This window comes from Scyliorhinus canicula, chromosome 19 (genome assembly GCF_902713615.1).
Source record: "Scyliorhinus canicula chromosome 19, sScyCan1.1, whole genome shotgun sequence".
NCBI classification, from domain to species: domain Eukaryota; kingdom Metazoa; phylum Chordata; class Chondrichthyes; order Carcharhiniformes; family Scyliorhinidae; genus Scyliorhinus; species Scyliorhinus canicula.
Genome location: NC_052164.1, coordinates 23,109,361 through 23,134,081, shown reverse-complemented (window position 1 = coordinate 23,134,081; position 24,721 = coordinate 23,109,361). Strand labels below are relative to the sequence as shown.

The window sequence follows — 24,721 nt, the reverse complement described above, 5'->3', positions numbered from 1 at the left end:
AGCGGAGAATTCCGCCCCATATTTTTATAGTCATGAATGATACATTTTTCATTTCCTGTGTTTTTTTTGTCCCTTTCTCCTTGCTGCGTGGGACTTTGGTTGTGGTACGGTACCACTGATGTCTTTTTTCCTGCTTCAAGAAAAGCTCAATCTAGCACTCAGAGTTAGAGGGCTGTAGTTAGTAGGTTATCAGAGCAAAACACCACCAGTTAAGTGGTTTTATTGACAAAGGATCTAAACAGTGTGCTATGTTCTGCTTGTATGTTTGCCGCACTGGTTTTGCCACAGGCTGCAGTTCTTCACAGTCGCACACAAGTGAGTATTATTTGCATGTAAGCTGACACAATGAGGGTCAGCAATCAATTTGACAGTGGCGAGCATCACAGTTGAGCTGGAACCTTGCCCGCATCCACAAAAGCAGTAGATATTATCAGATAACCATGAGGGCAGGAATCCTGCCTGTTTTGTTTCCCTGTTTCAGCATCTCTGAGGCTAACTCAAGTGATCCCTTGGCACCCTGGCTGGTATCAGTTAGTTTAACACAAGTTTTTTAACTCAAACCTGGCACTCACTGACCAAATGGCTCAGTTACACAATTCCTTCACCGAGTACACATAATTGCATTCCTTTTTTTGGCATCTGTTTCAAAAGTAGATTGTTGTGTGTGAATGGGATGTTTGCAGTACTTCCAAGCTAGGCAAGGTATAGGCCCAACCCACTCAACCTTTCCTCATAAGATAACCCCTTCATCGCAGGAATCGCTTTAGTGAACCTTCTCTGAACTGCTTCAAATGTGCTCTCACTAATGTCTGTATGTAACGTCCCTACTTTTGTACTTGATTCCCCTTGCAATAAATGTCAACATTCAATTTGCCTTGCTAATCACTTGTAGCACCTGCATTCCACCTTTTTGGCATTCATGTACTAGGACACCCAAATCCCTCTGCACCACAAAATTCTGTAGTCTCTCACCATTAAGTAATATATTGCTTCCCTACTGTTCCTGTTAAAGTGGACAAGTTCACATTTTCCCACATTGTCAATTTTTTTACCCACTCGCATCACCTTTCTAAATCCCCCTCTAGGCTCCTTGCCTTATTTTTCTACTTATCGTTGCATCATGAGCAATTTTAGCTGCCATACCTTCAAACCCTTTATCCATGTCGTTGATATGAATTTCAGATAGTTGAGCCCCCCCCCCCCCCCACGTCGGTCCCTGTGGTACTCCACTCGTAACAGCTTGCCGACTGGAAAATGATCCAGAGGACCCTAAAAGCCCCTTCCCAGCCCACACACAAATCAGACCCTTTAAATTGCCATGCGCGCTTGTCCATTCAAAAAAATCTAAAGGGGCCACATACTTGAAGAAATGGCCAGCGCAATGAAAGGAAAATTGAGGAGATGATGATTTACCATTCATAACGGGGCTTCGGAAGTGTAGCTTTGGTCAGCAGACATTTTTAATATTAATAAGCTTCTGTATAATATTCTCATGGTTTGACAGCACGAACCACGTCTGGGAGCTAGAAAATTTTCAGCTGCAATATCCATGCTGCCTTTAGTTTTGAGAGATATTCTGCTTGTCACAGCCAGAGTTCTCATTCGATTTTAATCTTAATTAAGGTGCTTTCAGTCACAATTCCATCTGCAGTTATCATTAAATATTAGTTGGATTCAATGTAACCAAACAAAGCTAATTAATGCTTGCACTGTTGCAAATTAAAAATAATTGCAGGAGGAAGGGGAATAGAGGTACAAGTTGATAAAAGACGTGTTCAGGCCTGATGTCAGGAAGCACTTCTTCACGCCAAAATAATTACAACCCAGTAAAGTCTTGCAGAGAGGATAAGAGCATCAAAATCCCTGGAGTCGTTCAAGATGCCGATGATTGATGTGGGTTTCTCAGGAAGGATGAGCAAGGTGGAGCGAATGGCATTGCACATCTGTGCTTATCTTCGTGTATTAAGCCCCCAAGTTATGAAGGGTTGAGACTACACTTTCAAAGGTGAGGGATTGTCTCTGTGACAGAGATGGAAACAGTGAGGCATAGCTAGTGATTGAAAGGCAATTGTCAGGATTGTGAAGCACTCCAGAACTTCATTTAACACAACCTGAGTAGTTAAAGCCAATCTGAAGAGGGAGAGAACAAAAATCGGAGAAAAGGTCACAATTGCATGAGAAAAGATTGGCTTGAGTTTTACAATTCAAATGAGAATTATTGCTTATTGCCTATGTAAAAGAGAAAGGTCATTGCCTCTTTAAATAGACCTCGTTTCATCCAACCAATCTTTTTCTAGTGTGCAGGGATGAAAACAGCTTCAGTCTTTAATGTCATTCTTTAACCTTTGACATTTCCTGCCACACCAATTTGCAATAGGAAATGTTATCACTTGAAAACTTGAGGCGGGTTTGATGTACCATCAATTGAACACGAGATGAGTTGCTGTACAAAAGTAAGGCTTTAATAAGCTAGATGTTAGCCCTGCGGTCGACTACAGTAAATGGACGACCGCCAGGTGTACTGGGTATTTATACCCCGCCCTGGAGGCGGGGTTAACTCAGCCTCTCGACCAATCGGGGAGCCGTCACATGACTGGGCTCAACCAATCGGTCGAGAGGCACATGACCGACCAGGGCCAATGGTAAGCCGGTGTTCTGCACCAATGGCAGGCAGTTATGTTAATCATACCACCACGGGGTTATTTTATGAATCATCTTTGTGCGGCATCTGTTGCACACAGTTGATCCACAAATAGTTTTACATGTAAACTTGAGGTCATCCAAAACTGTGCTGCTCATATCATCAAACACAGGAAGACCCACTTCCCTGTCAACCATGTGCTCACTGACTTACATCAGCTCCTGGTCAAGCAACATCTTGATTTTAAAATTCCTCAGTCTTGTTTTCAAATCCCTCCATTGCCTCTCCCTCACCAATTTCCTCAACCCCACAATCTTCTGAGACGCCTGCACTCCTCTAATAATAATAATAATTGCTTAATGCCACAAGTAGGCTTCAATGAAGTCACTGTGAAAAGCCCCTAGTCGCCACATTCCGGCACCTGTTTGGATGCCGGTACGGGATTCTGACCTCCTGAGAATTCCCAAATTTACTCAAGCCATGATTGGTGGATGTGCCTTCAGTCTCTAGGCTCTAAGCTCCAGAATACTCTTGCTACACCTCTCCACCCCTTCACCTTGCAACCCCCCTTTTAAGACACTCTTCAAAAAGCAGTGGGCAGGATTCTCCAATTTTGGGGCTATGTGCGGAGGATCCGTGGCGTTTTACATGGGAAAAATCAGCGAGGCCCCAGGACTGATCTTCTGAGCAGTGAGGGGCTAGCAGCCCCGCCGTGTAAAACACGCGGCCTTCCCGACATAAATGCCTGGAGAATTGCCATGTCCGTGGCCACGCACGCACACAGCGATGACCGGTAGCAGTCGCACCGTACAACATGGAGCCAGCCATGCGCGGACCCGGCCTGTCAGATAGTGCCTCCCTGGACACCCCCTCACCACACCCGGACCACCCGTCACCAGTTCCCCCAAGCCCTCGCCGAAGTTTCCCCCCCCCCACCCCCCCACCCGGCAAGCAGCATGGCACCCCCCCGACTGTTGGCGGTGCTGGATACATTTGGCAGCCGCCACGCCAGGTTCCCAACCACTGAGACTATGGGCGGGATTCTCCGACCTCCCGCCGGGCCAGAGAATCACCGGGGGGGGGGGGGGGGGGGGGGGGGGGGGGGGGTGGCGTGAATCCCGCCCCACTGCCTCGATGTCGGCTGCCTGATTCTCCGGCACCGGTTTTCTGGCGGGGGAGGGGGGGTAATCGCGTCGCGCCTGTCGGGGGCCATTCGCAGTGCCCCCCCCCGGCGATTCTCCGTCCGCGATGGGCCATGTGGCCGCCCGTGTTCGGCTAGTCCTGCCGGCGTAAATCAAACCAGGTCCTTACCGGCGGGACCTGGCTCTGCGGGCGGCCTGCGGAGTCCTCATGGGGGCACGGGGCGGATCTGGCCCCGGAGTGAGCCCCCACGGTGGCCTGGCCCGCGATCGGGGCCCACCGATCTGCGGGCGGGTCTGTGCATGGGGGCACTCTTTCCCTCTGCGCTGGTCGCTGTAACGGTCCGCCATGGCCGGCGCGGAGAACACCCCCCTGCACATGCGCTGGGATCACGGTAGAACACGCTGGCACTCCCGCGCATGCGCCAACTCGCACGGGCCGCCGGAGGCCCTTCGCCGCTGGTTAGCGTGGAGCATCCGAAAGCAGGCACTGCCCCAATTCCATTGTAAAAAGGGATTCTCTGCCTGATCGCCAATTATGAAATTGGTGTTGGGGAAGGGACAATCCCACCCAGTGTTTTTGACCTCGCTTTGCTGACCCAATATTTGCCTTATGTGACATGGTATCATCTTCTGTTTTATAATGCCAAGGAACTTGAGATGTTTAGGTGCCACATAAATGATTGTTGTTGTTTCCAATGATCAGGAAATTCCTGTATGACTATTCTAACCATGGCACGCTATGAGTGGTTCGAGGAATGGAAGGACACAAAAGTAAAGAATAGAGGAATAGATTATGAGAATTTGAAGATGACTATTGCCAGGAAGCTTATAAACTGGGCCTCAGATATATTTCCACAGCTCAAGGATAAGGTATCAGTGAATGCGTGAACCTATACAGTAAATATTTACTTTAAAAGATTGGTTGTTCAAAAACTTTGAAACATAATGAAGGCTGGTAGAACATTCGATTCTCAACCACAGTAACCATAGAAACCCTACAGTGAAGAAGGAGGCCATTCAGCCCATTGATCTGCACTGACCCTCTGAAAGACAAACTTCCCAGGCCCACTTCCCCACCCTATTCCTGTAGCCCTATCTAACCTGCACATCTTTGGACACTAAGGGACAATTTAGCCTGGCCAACCCACCTAACCTGCACATCTTTGGACTGTGGGAGGAAACCAGAGCACCCGGAGGAAACCCACGCACACACGGGGAGAAAGGCAAACCCGACACAAACAGTCACCCAAGGCCGGAATTGAATCCGGGTCCCTGGCACTGTAAGGCAACAGTGCTAACTGCTCTGCCGCCGAGCCATACTTTTTAATCCCAGCCATCAACCAACGTTCACAACTCTTTGGGAAGCTTTACTCGTTCCCTTGTTTTTTGAGACTGTGGGGAAATTCAATGCTCCCATCAGGGTTTAATATTCAAAAGGTATGCAGGTCAGTGAATTAGAGTAGTGTGGTTCTCTCTCTGCCCTCCACTCACTTCAAGCACTGGATGCACAGAATCACCGAATACTTCCTTCCTTTTTTTAAAAATAATTTTTATTGAGATTTTCAAAAAACATATCAAAAACAGAAAATAACAACAAGATAACAGTATTAACAACAACAAAAAGAAAAACACAATAACCCTCAAAACCAACCCAACCCCCCCCCCCCCCCCCCCCCCCACCAGTAAGTACAAAAAGAAGAAATAGTTAAACACCCGGCATATTAATATAAAAATTTCTCCCTTCCCCCGATACACCCCCCCCCCCCCCCCCCCCCCCCCCCAGTTGCTGCCGCTGCCGGCCTATTTCCCTACCGTTCTGCCAGGAAGTCCAGGAAAGGCTGCCACCACCTAAAGAACCCTTGTACTGATCCCCTCAGGGCAAATTTCACCTTCTCCAACTTAATGAACCCCGCCATATCATTGATCCAGGCCTCCACGCTTGGGGGCCTCGCATCCTTCCATTGAAGCAAAATCTTCTGCCGGGCTACTAGGGACGCAAAGGCCAGAACACCGGCCTCTATCGCCTCCTGCACTCCCGGCTCCACTGCAACCCCAAAAATTGCGTGTCCCCAGCCTGGCTTGACCCTGGATCCTACCACCCTCGACACCGTCCTTGCTACCCCCTTCCAAAATTCCCCCAGCGCTGGGGATGCCCAGAACATATGGGCATGGTTCACTGGGCTCCCCGAGCACCTAGCACACCTGTCTTCGCCCCCGAAAAACCTATTCATCCTCGTCCCGGTCATGTGGGCCCTGTGCAGCACCTTGAACTGTATGAGGCTAAGCCTCGCACAGGAAGAGGAGGAATTCACTCTTTCCAGGGCATCCGTCCACGTTCCCTCCTCAATCTTCTCACACAGCTCCTCCTCCCATTTACCCTTCAGCTCCTCCACCGAGGCCTCATCCACCTCCTGCATGACGTGGTACACGTCCGAAATCCTCCCCCCTCCAACCCACACCCCCGAGAGCACCCTGTCCCGTACCCCACGTGGGGGCAGCAGAGGGAACCCCTCCACCTGCCGCCTGGCAAACGCCCTAACCTGCATGTACCTAAACATGTTCCCTGGGGGGAGCCCAAACTTCCCCTCTAACTCACCTAGGCTCGCAAACCTCCCATCCACAAACAGGTGCCTCAACCTCCTAATACCTACCCTGTGCCAGCCCAGAAACCCGCCATCGATGCTCCCTGGAACAAACAGGTGGTTCCCCCGTATCGGGGACTCCATCGAACCCCCCACCTTCCCCCTATGCCCTCTCCATTGCCCCCAAATTTTGAGAGTAGCCGCCACCACCGGGCTCGTGGTATACCTCGTTGGAGGGAGCGGCAACGGCACCGTTACCAGCGCCTCCAGCCTCGTGTCCACGCAGGACGCCATCTCTATCCTCTTCCATGCTGCCCCTGCCCCGTCCATTACCCACTTACGCACCATCGCTGCGTTGGCAGCCCAATAGTACCCACAGAGTTTGGGCAGCGCCAGCCCCCCCCCCCCCCCCCCCCCCCCCCCTCATCCCTGCCCCACTCCAAAAACACCCTTCTCACCCTCGGAGTCCCATGCGCCCATACAAACCCCGTAATGCTCCTGTTGACCCTCCTAAAAAAGGCCTTCGGGATTAGGATGGGGAGGCACTGGAACAGGAACAAAAACCTCGGGAGCACCGTCATCTTGACGGACTGCACCCTGCCCACCAGCGACAGCGGCAATATGTCCCATCTTTTAAACTCCTCCTCCATTTGCTCCACCAGCCTAGTGAGGTTAAGCTTGTGAATGGCCACCCAGCTCCTAGCCACCTGGACACCCAGGTACCGAAAGCTCCTCCCTGCCCTTTTCAGCAGGAGCCTACCAATCCCCTCCTCTTGATCCCCCGGGTGCACGACGAACAGCTCACTCTTACCCAGGTTGAGCTTGTACCCAGAAAAGCCCCCAAATTCCCTAAGGATCTTCATCACCTCCGGCATTCCCCCCACTGGGTCCGCTACATATAGCAACAAGTCATCTGCTTATAATGACACTCGGTGCTCCTCCCCACCCCGCACCAGACCCCTCCAATTCCTCGACTCCCTAAACGCCATGGCCAGGGGCTCAATTGCCAACGCAAAGAGTAAAGGGGACAGGGGACACCCCGTCTCGTCCCCCGGTACAACCGAAAGTACTCCGATCTCCTCCTATTCGTGGCTACACTCGCCATCGGGCCTCGTATAACAGCCTCACCCAACTGACAAACCCCTACCCGAACCCAAACCTTTCCAGCACCTCCCACAAGTACCCCCACTCAACCCTATCAAAGGCCTTCTCCGCGTCTAATGCTACCACTATCTCCGCCTCCCCTTCTACCGCCGGCATCATGATAACATTCAGAAGCCTACGTATATTGGTGTTCAGATGCCTTCCCTTCACAAACCCCGTCTGGTCCTCATGAATGACCCCTGGCACACAGTCCTCTATCCTTGTGGCCAAGATCTTCGCCAACAGCTTGGCATCCACATTTAACAACGAGATCGGCCTATATGATCCACACTGCAGGGGGTCCTTGTCCCGTTTAAGGATCAAGGAAATCAGCGCCCGTGACATAGTCGGGGGCAAAGCCCCTCCCTCCCTTGCCACGTTAAAGGTCCTAACCAACAGGGGGCCCAACAGGTCTAAATACATTTTGTAAAATTCGACCGGAATCCCATCCGGTCCCGGCGCCTTCCCCGACTGCATGCTGCCTATCCCTTTGACCAGCTCCTCCAGCTCAATCGGCGCCCCCAGCCCCTCCACCTGTCCCTCCTCCACCTTCGGAAATCTCAGCCTGTCCAAAAAACGCCCCATTCCCCCCCCAACCCCCCCCCCCCCCCCCCCCCCCCCCGCCCTGCCCTCCACCGGGGGCTCGGACCGGTACAATTCCCCGTAAAAGTCCCTGAAGACCCCATTAATGTCCACCCCCCTTAGCACCACATTGCGTCCCCTATCCGTCACTCCAGCAATCTCCCTGGCCGCGTCTCGCTTACGGAGCTGATGCACCAGCATCCTACTCACCTTCTCCCCATATTCGTACACCGCTCCCTGTGCCTTCCTCCACTGAGCTTCCGCCCTTCCGGTGGTCAGCAAGTCGAACTTGGCCTGAAGGTTACGTCGCTCCCTCAACAGTCCCTCCTCCGGAGCCGCCACGTATCTCTTGTCCACCCTCACCATTTCCCCCACCAACCTCTCCCTCTCTCTTTGCTCTCACCTCTCCCTATGGGCTCGGATGGAAATCAACTCTCCTCTAATCACCGCCTTCAATGCCTCCCAAACCGACCCCACCCGGACCTCCCCATTATCATTGGCCTCTAAGTACCTCTTGATACACCCCCGAACCCGCCCGCCCACCTTCTCATCCGCCAGCAGTCCCAACTCCAGGCGCCAGAGCGGGCGCTGGTGAATACGTCCTTCCTGACCAACGTCGGATGAATGGTGGAGGTAATAATAATAATCGCTTATTGTCACAAGTAGGCTTCAATGAAGTTACTGTGAAAAGCTTCTAGTCGCCACATTCCGGCGCCTGTTCGGGGAGGCTGGTACAAGAATTGCACCTGCGCTGCTGGCATTGTTCTGCATTAGAACATAGAACATAGAACAGTACAGCATAGAACAGGCCCTTCGGCCCTCGATGTTGTGCCGAACAATGATCACCCTACTTAAACCCACGTAACCCGTATACCCATAACCCAACAATCCCCCCATTAACCTTACACTACGGGCAATTTTAGCATGGCCAATCCACCTAACCCGCACATCTTTGGACTGTGGGAGGAAACCGGAGCACCCGGAGGAAACCCACGCACACACGGGGAGGACGTGCAGACTCCACACAGACAGTGACCCAGCCGGGAATCGAACCTGGGACCCTGGAGCTGTGAAGCATTGATGCTAACCACCATGCTACCGTGAGGCCATTACAAGTCCGCTGTATAGCCCACTGTGCTAAGTTTAACGGGTCCTTGGAACAATTAAATTGGTCAAGTTTAATGAAAAATAATTGTAGATATAGACTGAAACTTGAAAGTCTACAGGAACACTTGTGCACCAACATGGAAGTTTGGTGTGTTCAATAAAGCAGGGCAGACAAAAAGAATAAATGGATAGTTTTACCACTAGTAACTGTCAGAAGGTGAAAATACTCCCCCTTGATAAACTATGAATAGTGAAATGGGAAACTGCTGTGTTTTACCAATTGGCTACCAGCAGTATTATTCCCATTAATGATTTGACTTTCCACTTGCCATCTGCTTTTCTCTCTTGGGAGACTTATAGGCTGGAACTTTCTAGTCACCCCCGGCTGCAGGTTTCCCCATGATGGGGCTGGCGAACCATTGAAACCTGTATTCTCGTCTGCGGGACTGGAAGATCCCACTGGTAATAGTGTCAGGCAAAGAGGGAAGTTAGCTCAAAGCCTTGGCCTCGGTGTCTTTTAACAATAAATGTAAACTACAATTTCACTGCATGGGGAGAATTAGTTCATGCTTCCTGTATTTCCCTGACAAAGCTGAAAGAAAGGAACTGTCTTAAAAACGTATGCTTCAATAGGATGTTTTCGCATTTCTATGTTTAATTTTAAAAGGGGGATAAATTAAAACATTTTAATTTACCACAAAGATCAGTTGTTCGAAGAAATGCCCAAGCCAGTTTTCTCAGTAATTTGATTCATGGGGTTGATCAAAGTTTAATGGAGAGGAGTAAAACCAACAATATCAGAATGGCTGCCCGCTTTGCACCCCGGACAATTTTCTTTTACATTGAAATCATTGGAAAAAATCTGACACTGTTGACAAGTCACAATCTTCTTATTTTGTACTAAATTGGCTTAGTGAACAATCAACAAATGTGCACTCGAAGATAATTACCCAAATAAGAATGTTTGTTTCAGAGAAAATATTGATATCCTATATTCTGCTTAACCAACAGCGACATAACAGAGTTGCTTGATTATGTCTGAAAGTCCATATGATCATGTCCACAGTATTATGAAAGGTAATTGTGTACTGTGTATGTGTGGAAATCCTAGATTGTGTACGTTGAAGTTGCAACCCCGCTGACTAATCAATACTACCTGGCTGCTCCTCGTGGAGAGATGTTTGGCACAGACCAAAATCTCACCCGGTTCACTCCAGAAGTTGTTGCCACGATCAGAGCAAAAACTCCTGTGAAAAACCTCTACCTAACAGGTAAGCAGTTTACTGAGTTATTTGTTGAAGGGATGCCAAGGAGGGTGCCATCAATGTAAAGAATTCCTCATGTTTATAATAAAACAGCAAAAATAAACCAAAAAGGAAACATTTAATGATGCACTTCCTATTTTGGAACCCTTCTTGTGATTGGATTGAAGATTCAGTCACTGCCAAGATTGCGACACTTGAAACTTCATTATTGTTGCACAAAATCCCTTCATGCTTTACTGACTTGGATACCCCCATATAGATAGTGATCAGATCTGAGTAAATGGCAAATCAGTGCGAAAGCCACCTAGTTTGCACCACTAATCCTCATCACCTTAGTAGCTCCTGGGTGATAGAATGAGGCACAGAATAATAGATCCCTAGAAGGCTGCAAATAACTGTTTCGATTGAAATGATAGGAGAAGTGTTCCTGATGCTAGCATTAGCATGACAGGCTAAATGGCCACCTTCTGTGTTATAATAGCTATGATTTTTTTAATGGTGCACACAGAAAGTAATTCCATTCCTTTGAGTATTGATTTTCTTCCCAGTACCAATATTAATTTGTCTTCATATTAAATGTGCTGATTGATTTTTCTTTGTGTTGTAATGGAAGGATGATTTTCATTCAGAATTTTGCACTCCTGTCTGTAATTACATTCTTTTTCGACAGTAATGTTATGGTAAAGGTAAACATTGAATTGAAAGAGACCCCCTATTTCAATTGCTTTAGTACATTTACAAGCCCAAATGGTGATGAGCTGGGTGTATCTGCAACTCACCAGATTGCTGGCTAGAACGTGTTGAACAGGAAGGATGAGGGGTATCTGACTCAGTTTTAGACACTTGGATCAGGATACTGCAGCAAATCAGGAGTGTTCCCATTACAGTTTCAGACAGAGTCTACGCCTGCCATTCTAAAAATGGTGTCAGAGCACCTCACCCAATGTTCATTCCATCAAGATCAGGTCTAAAAAATGTGGAGCCATTCAGAGTTTTCCTGTAGCTCAGAGATGTCCCTGACTTCTCCAACACAGAAACATTGGGTGAAACTCTCTGGCCTCCCCCCGGTGTGGTTCTCGGTGACAGGAGGTGGCCCGCTATTGGCTGGCGGCAGTCTCCTGATCCCACCGCTGTTTAGCACACAAATAAATTGCTGGCTTTTAAAGCAGACCAAGGCAGGCCAACAGCCCGGTTCGATTCCCGTACCAGCCTCCCCGAACAGGTGCCGGAATGTGGTGACTAGGGGCTTTTCACAGTAACTTCATTTGAAGCCTACTTATGACAATAAACCATTTTCATTTTCAATAGAATTTGCTATTGAATGCCCCCCTGGCTGACGGGAATCCCTCGGCGGGGTGGGGCGCAGTGGAACTGGAAGATCCCTCCGGCTTGAACGACCGGAAGATCTTGTCCTATAAAGAGAGGAGGTGTAGCCAACAACACCCCACCCAATCAGTTCAGGCCTTCTGGGCAACACCCAATTCACTCCCATTCTCTGCAACCCTTTCCTTCTCCCGCTCTGGCTGTTTCTTTCCCCTCTATATGTCTCTGTATTTAAGTGTTCTGTTTTACTCTGATAATCCCCTGATAATGGAATGGATGTTACCATTCCAGGGAAGAATGAATATCAGGTCCGCCTGATATTAGGGCTATTTTTACCTGGATGGACAAGACAGTCATTGTACAATAAGCAATGAGAAAACCACAATGAACTGGCTATGCCTCAACCTCAGATGCCCAGCTAGAACTGCAAACTGGCTAAGGACAGGGGCTAGATTAAGTCTCATTTCTTGATGAGCTGACCTCTCTCCGAACCTCTACTGTTCACGTTTCTCCTTTTATACCTTTTTCCTGACACGACCAATACTTGGCCAAGACAAACTGTTCTTCGCAAGAGAGAGTGCAGTATAAATCCTCGTTTATTGCTTGTAATTTGTTATTCCTCAGTCTCAGCTCTGCTCCAAGTTTTGGGTTCCTTAACAAAGACCTGTTCCTTGGCATGAGAGGAACCGATTTCATCAGGTTGCTGATTGAATAGATTTTGATAGGAAAGGGGCCAGGGACCAACTAAATAATTTTGATGTCCGCAATTATTCTCACTGCCAGGGCCCTATTCAAATAACCCACTTGTGCCTTCAACAACTCTTTGTTTTTATGAAAATATTTTTATTCAAGACATTTTCCATTTTACAACATGCACAACAATCAACTTTATACAACTTTTATAATAAAATATCCCCACTAACCAATCCCATATGTCCCTCCCTTATGCAAACCACCTCCCCTCATCTAGAGCCCCACCGTTACCACTCCCCAATTTGCTGACGACTACCAATTCTTAAAGAAGGAGATAAACCGCTTCCGCCTCAAATAGAACCCCTCCTCCGGCGTATTTGATTTTTTTCCAGGTGCAAAAACTCTGATAGATCGTTTCCCCCCACCCCCGCCCTAGGCGACCCCGGTGCCCGCCATCCAAGCAGAATCCTCTCTGGGATATCAGGGAGGCAAAGGACAACACCTCAGCCTTTTTCCCCCTTCTGCAGCTCCAGCTCATCCGAAACTCCAACGATTGGCATCCACGGGCACGGTGCCAACTTTACCCCCGTAATCTCAGACATAATCTCAAAAAAAGGGAGCCCAGAACGTCCCCAATTTAGGGCAGGATCAAAACATGTGCGAGTGGTTGGTCAGCCCTCGATAACCTATCCTCCACCCACAGAAAGCGCCAACTCATGTGCACTCTGTGCACCACTTTAAACTGAATCAGGCACGGTCTCGCACACGAGGAGGTAGAGTTTACCTCAATGGGGCCTTACTTCACACTCACCCCCCCCTCCCCCCCCACACACACACACAAATGCACAACCCAACTCTTCCTCCCATTTTCTCTTTGTCTCTTCCACCGAATCCCTCTCCCTCTCCATCAACTGCCCATTGATATCAGAGATCCTCCCTTCCCCATCTCATCCAAAGACACTGCCTTATTCATCAGAGAGAGGGGCGACAACCAAGGAAATGTAGAGACCTCCTTCCGAACAAAGTTCCTCATGAACACTCAGATGTAAATTAATAATATAATAATAATCTTTATTGTCACAAGTAGTCTCACATTAACACTGCAATGAAGTTACTGTGAACAGCCCCTAGTCGCCACATTCCAGCGCCTGTTCGGGTACGCAGAGGAAGAATTCAGAATGTCCAAATTACCTGACAGCACGTCTTTCGGGACTTGTGGGAGGAAACCGGAGCACCCGGAGGAAACCCACGCAGACAGGGGGACAACGTGCAGACTGCGCACAGACAGTGACCCAAGCCAGGAATCGGACCTGGGACCCTGGCACTGTGAAGCCATAGTGCCAACCACTGTGCTACCGTGCTGCCCGTAATTCCTGACGTGCAACCTCTCACTTTATGGCCGCCACCGGAAGTCTTCACCAACTCTTTAACAGACAATTGTATGGCATGTCCAAATTCTTCCATGGCTATCACCATTGTAACAGGGAATTTAAAACGTTACTGAATTTCGAATTTGAAAAATTCCAACTGAAATTTCCAAAGCTTCTCGAACAGTTTCTCAGCCCCCTTCCGGCTTCATTTCTGGAGCATTTCCAGACTTCTAGTCACTAGCATTCTCTTATCCTTGTGTATTTTCTTACAGGTCAAGATGTTTTCTCGAATGGATTGGCTGGAGCCATGCACGGAGGCCTCCTTGCTGCCTCTGCCGTTTTAGGTCGAATTCTGTATGTGGACCTTCTCCGTCTTAAAAGAAGACTTAAGAAAAAGCATCTTAAAAAAGTGATGTGAAACACTGACAGCAGTTTTTGTGGCACCTTGCATGTAAAGTAATGAAATATTGTCCTCCTTGCTGGTGACAGTCTTCGAAGTCTATTCATTTCCAATACTTTTTTCTCTGAGCACATTTTTGTCTTGGGGAGTGTGAGGGCGTTATGAGGGCAGCAGACTCTTAAGACTGAAGTATTGTCAAAATTAAACTGTTAAGATGTTCTTGAATGTTCTGTTTAGGGAATAGTCCCCAGAAATCAGAGGGCGCAATCCAACAGCCATGAAATGCCGGAAAAGCAGCTCGCTGCAGCGATGCATGGCCGATGAAAGCAGGCAGACCCCGCTCCTGGGATCTAACTGGCACAGCACACCTCACGCGATCCAACAAGATGTTGCGATGTACGTCCCGCCCATTGGCAAATCCACATAAATGTGCAGATTCCCAAGGTACCCAAGGCTTTGGGATTCAAACCCTTCGCCTCAGAGGCCGCGTGTGAACGCCATTTAGTACTGATCCACACAAACCGGGTCCAGATGGAATGGTACTTGTGGGGGTCTCCCAGGGTTTCGGAGGCCCCCAGCTGCATGCCCTTTGGGCAGGTTGGTGCCCTGGTGGTGCCCATGTCAGCTGACAGCGCCATCTGGGTGCCACCTTGGCAATGCCAAGGTACCGAGGCAGCACAACCAGCTGGCATGAGCACTGCTAAATTGCCAGATTGGCACTACCAAGATGGGGGGAGATCGAGGTCCTTTTTAGGGATACCTCGGGAGATCAGGAGGCCATTTAAAAATGGCCTCCCGATCTCTTGCTACACTGGGGAGCTCTGCTCGCTGGAACTCCACAGTGTAGCGAGAGATGGGGATGCCATGAGTACAAATAATAATAATAATATTTATTGTCACAAGTAGGCATACATTATCACTGCAATGAAGTTACCGTGAAAAGCCCCCAGTCGTCACATTCCAACGCCTGTTCGGGTACACAGAGGGAGAGTTCAGAATGTCCAGATTACCTAATAGCACATCATTCGGGACTTGTGGGAGGAACACCAGAGCACCCGGAGGAAACCCACGCAGACACCGGGAGAACGTACAGACTCCGCACAGACAGTGACCCAGCGGGGAATCAAAACTGGGACCCTGGCCCTGTGAAGCAACAGTGCTAACCACTGTGCTACCGTGCTGCCCGACATATCGGGGCTGTGTGCGGCCTAGGCCGCGCATTCCCCATTCAAGCCCCTTATTCAGCGCAAGTCACATTGAATAGCCATGTGTTTCTCGGCATTGCGAGCGCCGGGAAACATGCGGCCAAACGTGCTCGCTAGGGGGCTTTGTTCTCTGTTGGGAGAATCGTGCCCAGAGCGAATCCACCGGGTAAACTGTCCCAGGTGCTTGGTTGTTGAATCTGGGGCTGGATTGAATCCCAACACAATTCACAAGGTGAGCAATTTAACGGAAATGAAACATACTTGTGTCGAGCGGGTTTAGCCCCGCCATCAAACGGGAACCTGCTTCATTACGGGGCATAGGTGAGGAATGCCCCGCAAGGCCGCACTCAGTCCCATTTCATGCCCCGAGAAGCTCTGCTCACCAGCGCAGGAAGAGCTTGGGGCGCCATTTTTAAATGACACCCTGATCTCTCGATTCCCAACATGACCCCGGACCCACCCCAACATCCCGACTTACCTGTTGGGGGCGCCTCGAGCCCCCGCACCCAAACCCATAGGCGCAGGGCACCCCGTGGCCCAATTCCTGTCACAGGCAAAATGCCATCTTGGCACTATGACACTGCCAGCCTGGCAGTTTCCCTGCCAGTGCCACCTGGCACCCTGGCAGTGCTAGGCTGGCCCCAGGTGGCACTGCAGGAGTGCTAGTCCGACATTGCCAAAGTGTCTTCAGGGTGCCAAACCCCACCCAGGCGCCTCCGATTGCCCAAGGAAGCTCCCCCGCCCCTCCCAAGTGTTCTTTTACCTTGCACCGGTTTGTCGAGACCAGCGCTAAACAATGGTCGCCTGGGATCTCTTCAGTAAGGGGATTCTATCCCCGGCACTGGTTAGAACCGGCGAGTGTACATTCAAGTGTGCCTGAATGCACACTTGTATATTCAAATTTAGCATCCCCCCCCCCCCCATATCGCAACTTCTCACGAGATCCCGTTAGATCTCGCTGGGCGTGGCGAGATGGGTAAATGTCGCAAGAGGCCTCTCGCGAGATTTAACGGCTGTGTCGTGTCCGAGTCGGGTGTGGTGGGGCAGGGGTTAGCTATCGCCCAAGGTTTTTCACGCTATTGATGCGGTTAAATTAATACTCTCCCCTTCCAGAGGAGAACACAGGAGGCTGCGAGCAGCACTTGCTACGATCCGGCATTATCTTCCTTTCGACATCCCAGAAAAAAAATTCAATGATTAATCACTCCTGCTGTCTCGAGTTTGAATTAGATTTTGATCGATCAAATAATTCTTTTTGCATTCTTTTTGACACCTAATCTTCCCACTTGAGAGAAATAAACATGAGCCTCCCATTTGAAGGGACATTGACATTCTAAACCCTCCTCCAACACCTTCAGCCTTTGTTTGTTGGTGTAGAATGCCCACCAAAAAGGGCAGTGATTCGAACTGCAGTCGACGATACTGAGATTGATACCCAGTTACACAATTAAGCATTAAAATAACCAGCAAGGTGGAAATGAGTGCAGGCCCTTCACATGAATATAAAACATAATGACAATAAGGCGTAGAAGCAAAAATAGGCCATTCGGCCCATCGAGTCTGCTCTGCCTTGCAGGGAGATCATGACTGATCTGATGATAATCCTGAATTCCACTTTCCCACCTTCTCCCCATAGCACTTGATTCCCTGACTGGTTAAAAAGTCTATCTCAGCCTTGAACATACTTAACAACCTAGCCTCCACATCTCTCTACAGTAAAGACTTCCACAGATTCGCTACCCTCTCAGAGGAAATTCCTACTCATCTCAAGCACCCTTGTTGGTTATCAGTCAAGCAAATGCAAAGCGCCTGCCCTGGGCATTCATTAGAAAGGAATAAAACTTTTGGAACTTCAGAGAAACTTCAAATGTGAGATTCAATCTACCTTTGGAAATCTCTACTACTGTACTCTGGATGCCTGCTCCCAGCGTCAATCCAAAGCCGGGAGCCAGAAATGAGTACTTATCAATGTTGTGCTTCCTTTGATGTTGCACATTCTGTTGTGAAGAATTTAAATTCCAGGAGGGCCAATCTACTCGATTGCTCCTTCAGTCTCTGTGATCGTTTCTGCTAATCACAGATGCTCTTTCTCTCTGTCTGTCCAGTGGTCACTCTCTCTCTCTCTCTCTGGAGTGATCATGTTCTCTCTCGCTCCACATATGTGCCACCCTGCTATAGAGTTTCAAAAAATGTCAGTACATTGTCAAAATGAATGCCCGAATCTGTTGGACCAGACAGTTGCCTGTTGTAACATGCAGATTCACTGGCGTAGAGTGTAGAAGAAACAAGGTAAAAGACTCAAATTTGTATGCAAAAACTTTGAGTTTTAAAAGTCATTTGTCTCAGAAAATGTATGATGCATTTACATTATTTTTATGCAACAGATTAACATTTCCTTTTCATTATGCACGTTTAATCTGGGTTTCATTATTTAAGATGAGTGTTTATACGTTCCTAGTTAATTTTACAAATAATAAAAACTGAATAACTAAGAATTCTATTGATATTTAATCGAGAATTGATCAAAAGCCTTGTGCAGTTGATTTAGAAGAGTGACACTAAATACTAAATCTCCCAACTTAATTAGATAAAACAATGCAGAACGCGCGTTGGTGTTGTCCCTCCATAAATCTCCTAATGGTGGCAGTATTGAGATAGGGGAACTTCTAATAGCTCAGCATCGCCACTGTCAGGAAGTTATCGATACTGCAACTTTTAAAAAACGTCAGTAAAAATAAATTTTTAAATTTGCCACGAGAGAGTAATCAAAATGATATCTGAAAAAAAATGGATTAACCTGCATATTCTTTGTGAAAAGATAATCTTACCTGAACAAGGTACTTTGTTCTATGCACTAATGGCTGTTCTCCATATCAAAATGTTTATGTTCTGGAATACTCTTACATAAAGCTAAAAAAGCTGGAAACAGATTCCAGTTGATGCCTTCCTTTGAATGTTACACTAACCGTCTTTATTGTCACAAGTAGGCTTACATTAACACTGCAATGAAGTTACTGTGAAAATCCCCTAGACGCCACACTCCGGCGCCTGTTCGATATACTGAGGGAGAATTTAAAATGTCCAAATTACCTAACAGCACGTCTTTCGGGACTTGTGGGAGGAAACCGGAGCACCCAGAGGGAACACAAGGAGAACGTGCAGACTCTGCACAGGCAGCGACCCAAGCCGGCAATCGAACCCTGGTCCTTGGCACTGTGACGCAACATTTCGAACCATTGCGATATCGTAAATATTGTGATGCACTCTCAGCAGATCACTTTGCACTTTTCACCGCTAACCACCTCATCCTAACACATTCAGACCCACGCTCATTAAAATATATATATTTTTTAAAAGCGTATTATTTTACACTCACATTTTCTCCGTTCATGTGCTATGGAATCTTCATCATGCTGGAATACTATTGTGCTGATGCATTACCCATGGAGTAATCCAGGGCAGTAACTGCCGGTAAACTAGGGACAATCACGTCTGAGCCTGTCCTGTGCTCCTTGCTCACCCTGCAGCAAGGGGCAGGGTATCTGGCTGATATTTCCTCTACCGAGCTGCAAGGTTCTGAAGTGAACTAATGTTTCAGCTGAGGGCAGCTAACGGAGCAGTCCTGTGAAGAAGCTTTTTTAGCTCTGTATGGCTCGGCTACACAAACGCCAGAACATTCAGCACCAAGATGTTTCCATCCTACCTCATTCAGATTAACTTTCTTTGCAGCCTCCCAATTGCTTTATGCCATTTTTATAGTTACATGTGAAACTAAAATTATCTTCCTAAAGCGATTAAAAGGTACAAGAAGGCAAGGTTGAATAAGCAGAATAATAAATTCCATTTCATCATTGCTATTTGGAACCCAAGTAAATATCTGATTACGTTCTGATGAAGTGCCTTCCGACGTCTTGCTACATTGAAGATGCTCTATGAGTCAATTTGCTGTTGAAGTCGTCAGTCGAGAGGAGTACCATAACGGATTTTGGAAATGTCGGAGAGAATGTAGTGTGGCAAATAGATGAGCAGTTTAAATTGCGTTGGCTGAACAACATAGAATTTATTTTATTTCAAATTCTAAACTCTGACCTCATTGAAATACTCCAAAACATTTGTTTGCTGAAAAGAAGAACTAATCGCTCAGAAGAATTGAGCCCTAGATTTGTTAGAATCCGTGTCCCTTTGCGGGGCTCTGCTGCATTACTACAGAAATGAAAGTGAACATTATTGCTTCATTTACAGATTGAAATACAAAATCTTGAAATATAAAATATTAATCCTACTTTCCTGTGCAGAAAATAGTTTTTGCAGATGTTATATAAAAAAAAGAACATTTCAGGACTACATATACAAAAATAATCATTTCACACAGTACAGCCATGGAATTGCTATTGGCACTTACCAGTGGGCAAAAAACTTTGCACGGATATATGATATTCCTTTGTTTTAGCATTAACCCATTTAAAACAGACAGGTTACCATTGCAGTTAAAATAGGGAATCCCATGCAGCAGTGTTAAGTACTTATTCACAAAAGTGTCAACACTAATTTCTGGGCTTAATTTTTATTTTAGTTCTGTCCAAAAAGCTAAAATACATTTACATCTTACACCAGTAGCACAGTTAGTAAAAAAATAAAAGGCCTGTCAGGAAATGACAAACATAATAAGGAAGAAAAATGCTTCACATTATAAAATGGGGTACGCACTGCAGGGAAACCCTGCCATACCGACGACATTGTGTCAATCAATGAGTTGGGTGAAACTAGCAGAAGGATTCAAAGTATATTGGGTGGCCAGGCCGGGTCGGAGAATCGCCGATGCAGAGAGGGAAACTAGCACGCATGCTCGAATTCGCGCCGGTCACAGCGTGCATGCGCAGACCAGCGCCGTCCGTTTGAGGCCAGTGTCGGCAGCTGGAGCTGCGCGAGTCACTCCAGTGCCGTGCTGGCCCCCTGTAGGGTGCAGGATTGCTGATCCTGGGGGCCTGTTGACGCCGTCATAAAACGCAACGGCGTTTACGACGGCGTCAACACTTAGCGTCAGGATCAGAGAATCCCACCCATTGACTCTGCAAACTGCAAAGCAGAGGCCGGGATTCTCCGACCCGACATCAGGTCGGAGAATCCCCAGGGGACGTGAGAATCACACCCCGATGCCGGCTTCCACATTCTTCAGTGCCGACTCTTGGGCGCCCATGGGAATCCCGTCGCGCCGGTCGGGGGCCATAGACAGTGCCCCCCCCCCCGGCGATTCTCCGGACACCGATGGGTCGACGAGTTTGGCCGAGTCCCATCGACGTGGGTTACTCAGGTCCCACATGGCGGGACCAGGAAGGTGAGTCTGCGGGGGCTATCCTGGAGGGGGTGTCAGGGGGGATCTGACCCCGGGAGGGGGGGGGGGAGGGGGCACCACGGTGGCATGGCCTGCAATCGGGACCTCCCAATCAGCGGGTGGGCTGGTTCCGTGGAGGCCTACTTTACTCTGCGCCGGGCCCCTGTAGGGCTCAGCCATATTGCCCAGGGCCAACGTGGAAAAGTGAACCCTCGTGCATGTGTGGAATCACGCCACCCGTTCCACGCCGGCTGGAGCTGCGGGGACCACTCCGGCGTCAACCTAGCCCCCTAAGAAGGGGAGCATTCCCCATTATCGGGGACCGTTGACGCTGGAGTGGTTGGCGCCACTTTTCACGGTGGCGTGGGGACATAGCCTCATTATTGGAAAATCCCTCCCAGAGTCTGTTAAACAGTGCACCACAGTGGGCAGTCCGCAGAGTCGAGTTAAAAAAGAGAAATAGAGAAAACTAAACTCATGGCCGAAACGACACTGCCCCCGATGAAAAAAGGGTGATTTCCACCAGGTAAATGTGGTACATGGAGGATAATGACACAATACATTGATTATTTCTGCAGAAGATTGATGTTGGGTTGATTCAGTCAGTTTAAGACCAATCTAATTCATTCACCTCAGTGCAGTCTTCAGGCTTGACAAACAAGTGAATTACTTTGCCATTTCCCTTCTGACTGGGATAGCTGCCAACCTAAACTACCCATCTGCTTATTAGCAACAGTGTTAAACTTTCTCTATTGACATTCTTTATGATTTAACAGGAGACAATCCAGCTTGAAATACAAAAGCCACCAAGATAGTATGGGACAAAATAGCCCAACGTGCAATTGAGAATTGTGTCCCGAGAGGCAATCAAAAATGTTTGAAAGGTCATCATTATTTTTGCAGCAGGCAGCCACAACAGTTAAAAACAAAAGCAAACCACCAGATCCAGTCTCTTGGGCCCTTCAGAAACCTCTGTGCAAAGTTCAACCCTGCTCCTCATTTACACACCTAATACTGACAATGTGGTGAAACTGACAACAATTGCAAGATCCTTTTTAAAATACTGTTACTTATTTATTGAAGGATTTTTAAAAGCTTTAAATTTAGCAAAATATTCACAACCTATTAAAAGGTGATGTGGTAAACCTATGTTATTTTATATCAGAGACTTGATGCAACTTGGTGTTTCGATTATTTTGAAGTGCAGGCTCTTCTTTGACTTAATGTAATCGGGAAGAGCGTAGGCTTTGACCTACTTCTACTCAGAACTTTCTGAGCACAGTTCTTTTTCTGGTGAACTCTTGTCCTTATCAGAATTAAGGAAGGTTGTGCTTTGTTAACCAGAAACCACAATTTTAATTTTCCAATTGTTGGGTTACGGTGTCATAAACTGTAAGCTCGCAGCCATAAAGCTACGTCTGCCATTAGCTGCTTTTTCAAATGAATTAACGCTTCCATTCTTTTTAGAAAATGTTGTACATTATCGAGGGCGTTACACTTCATTAGTGTTAGCATTTCTTCAGATCATGATAAGGCCAGATTCGGCACTGATGTTTGATAGGTAAAAGGTTCGCCCAATCTTGAATTTCAGTCAGTCACTTTAGCAATTTCAGCAGGTTAATTCATGTCACACGACTGAGGGCTTGTGCACACAATCTAGACGTGCACTCCCAGTGAAGCACTGATGGCGAACTGACTGTCGGAAGTTGTGCCTTTTAGATGAGGTGCTAAACTAAGACCTCTCCCGCCACCCCATCCACCCGGTCAGATGGATATAAAAGATCCCCTGCCGCTAATTTGAAGAAGAGCAGAGGAACTGTCCCTGGTGTCCTGGCCAACATTTATCCCTTGACCAACATCAGGAAAACAGATTATCTAGTCATTGCCTTATTGCTACGTGCAAATTCCCTGCTGCATTTTCCTGCATTACAATGAGTGACTGCACTTTAAAAGATTTAATTGGATGTCAAGCACCTTAAGATTGCGAAAGGCACCACACAAATACAAATTCTTTCCGATTCCTTTAACATTTGTGGGATTTCAGATTTCCAAAACGATGAACAGTGCAGGAGGAAGTTTTAATTGGGATTTATCACTAATATCACCATGGTGTAAACTTTTACTAAACTAATCTGGTGTAAGAGGAGAACAAGATTCTGATGTATTGTGATCTCTGCCTACAGGTTTCTAGTAACTATTTTTTAAAAATAAAGAGGTTTATTTCTGTAATGCATTTTGCTTTTTACATGTAACCAACTACTTTTATTGTTTATATTTTCAGTTCTGAACTCAGAGACGAGAGGCAAAAATCGGAACAATTTCAAAATTAATCATCGGTCAGGGATATTTCGGCAACTTGTTGGCAGCGATCTTTAGGGAGGTTATCTCTTTACTGGCTGCTGCCATATCCTCCACTCAATTAAGGACATCAGCCATGGCCCTGAGGTCGCAAGCCCAATCAGTGAGCCTGCTGCAGGCCCAATCAGAGAGCCTGCTGCAGACCCAATCAGTGAGCCTGCTGCAGGCCCAATCAGTGAGCCTGCTGCAAGCCCAATCAGAGAGCCTGCTGCAAGCCCAATCAGAGAGCCGGCTGCAGGCCCAATCAGTGAGCCTGCTGCAAGCCCAATCAGTGAGCCTGCTGCAGGCCCAATCAGAGAGCCTGCTGCAGGCCCAATCAGAGAGCCTGCTGCAGGCCCAATCAGTGAGCCTGCTGCAGGCCCAATCAGTGAGCCTGCTGCAGGCCCAATCAGACTGCCTGCTGCAGGCCCAACCAGAGAGCCTGCTGCAGGCCCAATCAGAGAACCTGAAGTATGCCCAATCAGAGGAACTACTGCAGACCCAATCAGAGAACCTGCTGTCTGCCGAATCAGAGGGACTGCTGCAGGCCCAATCAGTGAGCCTGCTGCAGGCCCAATCAGAGAGCCTGCTGCAGGCCCAATCAGAGAACCTGCTGCAGGCCCAATCAGTGAGCCTGCTATATGCCCAATCAGAGGGACTGCTGCAGGCCCAATCAGAGAGCCTGTTGTCTGCCCAATCAGAGGGACTGCTGCAGGCCCATTCAGAGAACCAGCTATATGCCCAATCAGTGGAACTGTTGTATGCCCAATCAGTGGGACTGTTGTATGCCCAATCAGAAGGACTGCTGCAGGCCCAATGAGAAAGATTGCTGTATGCCCAATCAGAGAGCCTGCTGCCTTGGAGGGCAGCCACACTGACAGCAGTAGGTGCTGCCACTGTAGGAGAAGTGCCGTGAAGGTAACACCATATTGAGACACCCTCGGAAGATATCTCAATTGTCTTGCAGTACACTGTGGGCCCCCACTAATCCTTGCAGCTCTGGTGGGGCGGGGTGGGCGGGGGTGTGGATGTTGCAGGGTCTTGCAGGTCACCAAGGCCAGCCAAAAGCAAACTGCCTCTGGGCATCTGCTGGGCTTTGGCCTCAGCTGGGGCCCTCCCCACTACCAAGAAGATAGTGGCACTGTCGCACTGTCACCATCTGGTCTACAGTTGGGCACTAATAGATTCAAACTGACTACCCAACAGCCCTTCTACCCTACATCTGGCAAGATCGGCAGAGGGTGGGATATCATAGGCCCAGCGACCCGACACCCTCCAGTCTGACCTTCCCCCTAGCCTTGGTCAGATTCCACCCACCTAATTAACAGGAGAAATTGCACACCTAACAGTCCCTGTTTGCCTTTCACGAGTTCCGTGGGGTTTTATCCATGGATGTCTCCACACAGTATTCCAGTTATTCTCGGCTACGGCAGGGATAATGTTTACCATTTCTTTCAGCTGGTTAGACGTGGTATCTCTTGTATTTCAAATGGATGGGATGAACAGGCGGACAAGCTTTAATGGGTAAAGTGTCTCCCTCATGTACTTGGTAATTCTATTTTCAGTCAGTTTCAAGGTTTGAAAAAAAACAACAGCAAC

At 48.1% G+C, this 24,721-nt stretch overlaps 1 protein-coding gene across 2 annotated transcripts in view; it reads left to right on the top strand.

The window, feature by feature from the left end:
• The window catches only part of LOC119954329 (all-trans-retinol 13,14-reductase-like), a 52,896-nt gene extending 38,564 nt beyond the window's left edge, over positions 1-14,332 (top strand). The window contains exons 9-11 of one of the 2 annotated variants that reach the window (XM_038779466.1): positions 4,487-4,653; positions 10,309-10,468; positions 14,121-14,332. In XM_038779466.1, coding sequence (XP_038635394.1) covers positions 4,487-4,653; positions 10,309-10,468; positions 14,121-14,266 — 473 coding nt within the window. In that variant the 3' untranslated portion in view covers positions 14,267-14,332. The remainder of the gene's footprint in view (positions 1-4,486; positions 4,654-10,308; positions 10,469-14,120) is intronic. The other variant, XM_038779467.1, reaches the window with a different exon arrangement.
• The last annotated feature ends 10,389 nt before the right edge of the window (positions 14,333-24,721 follow it).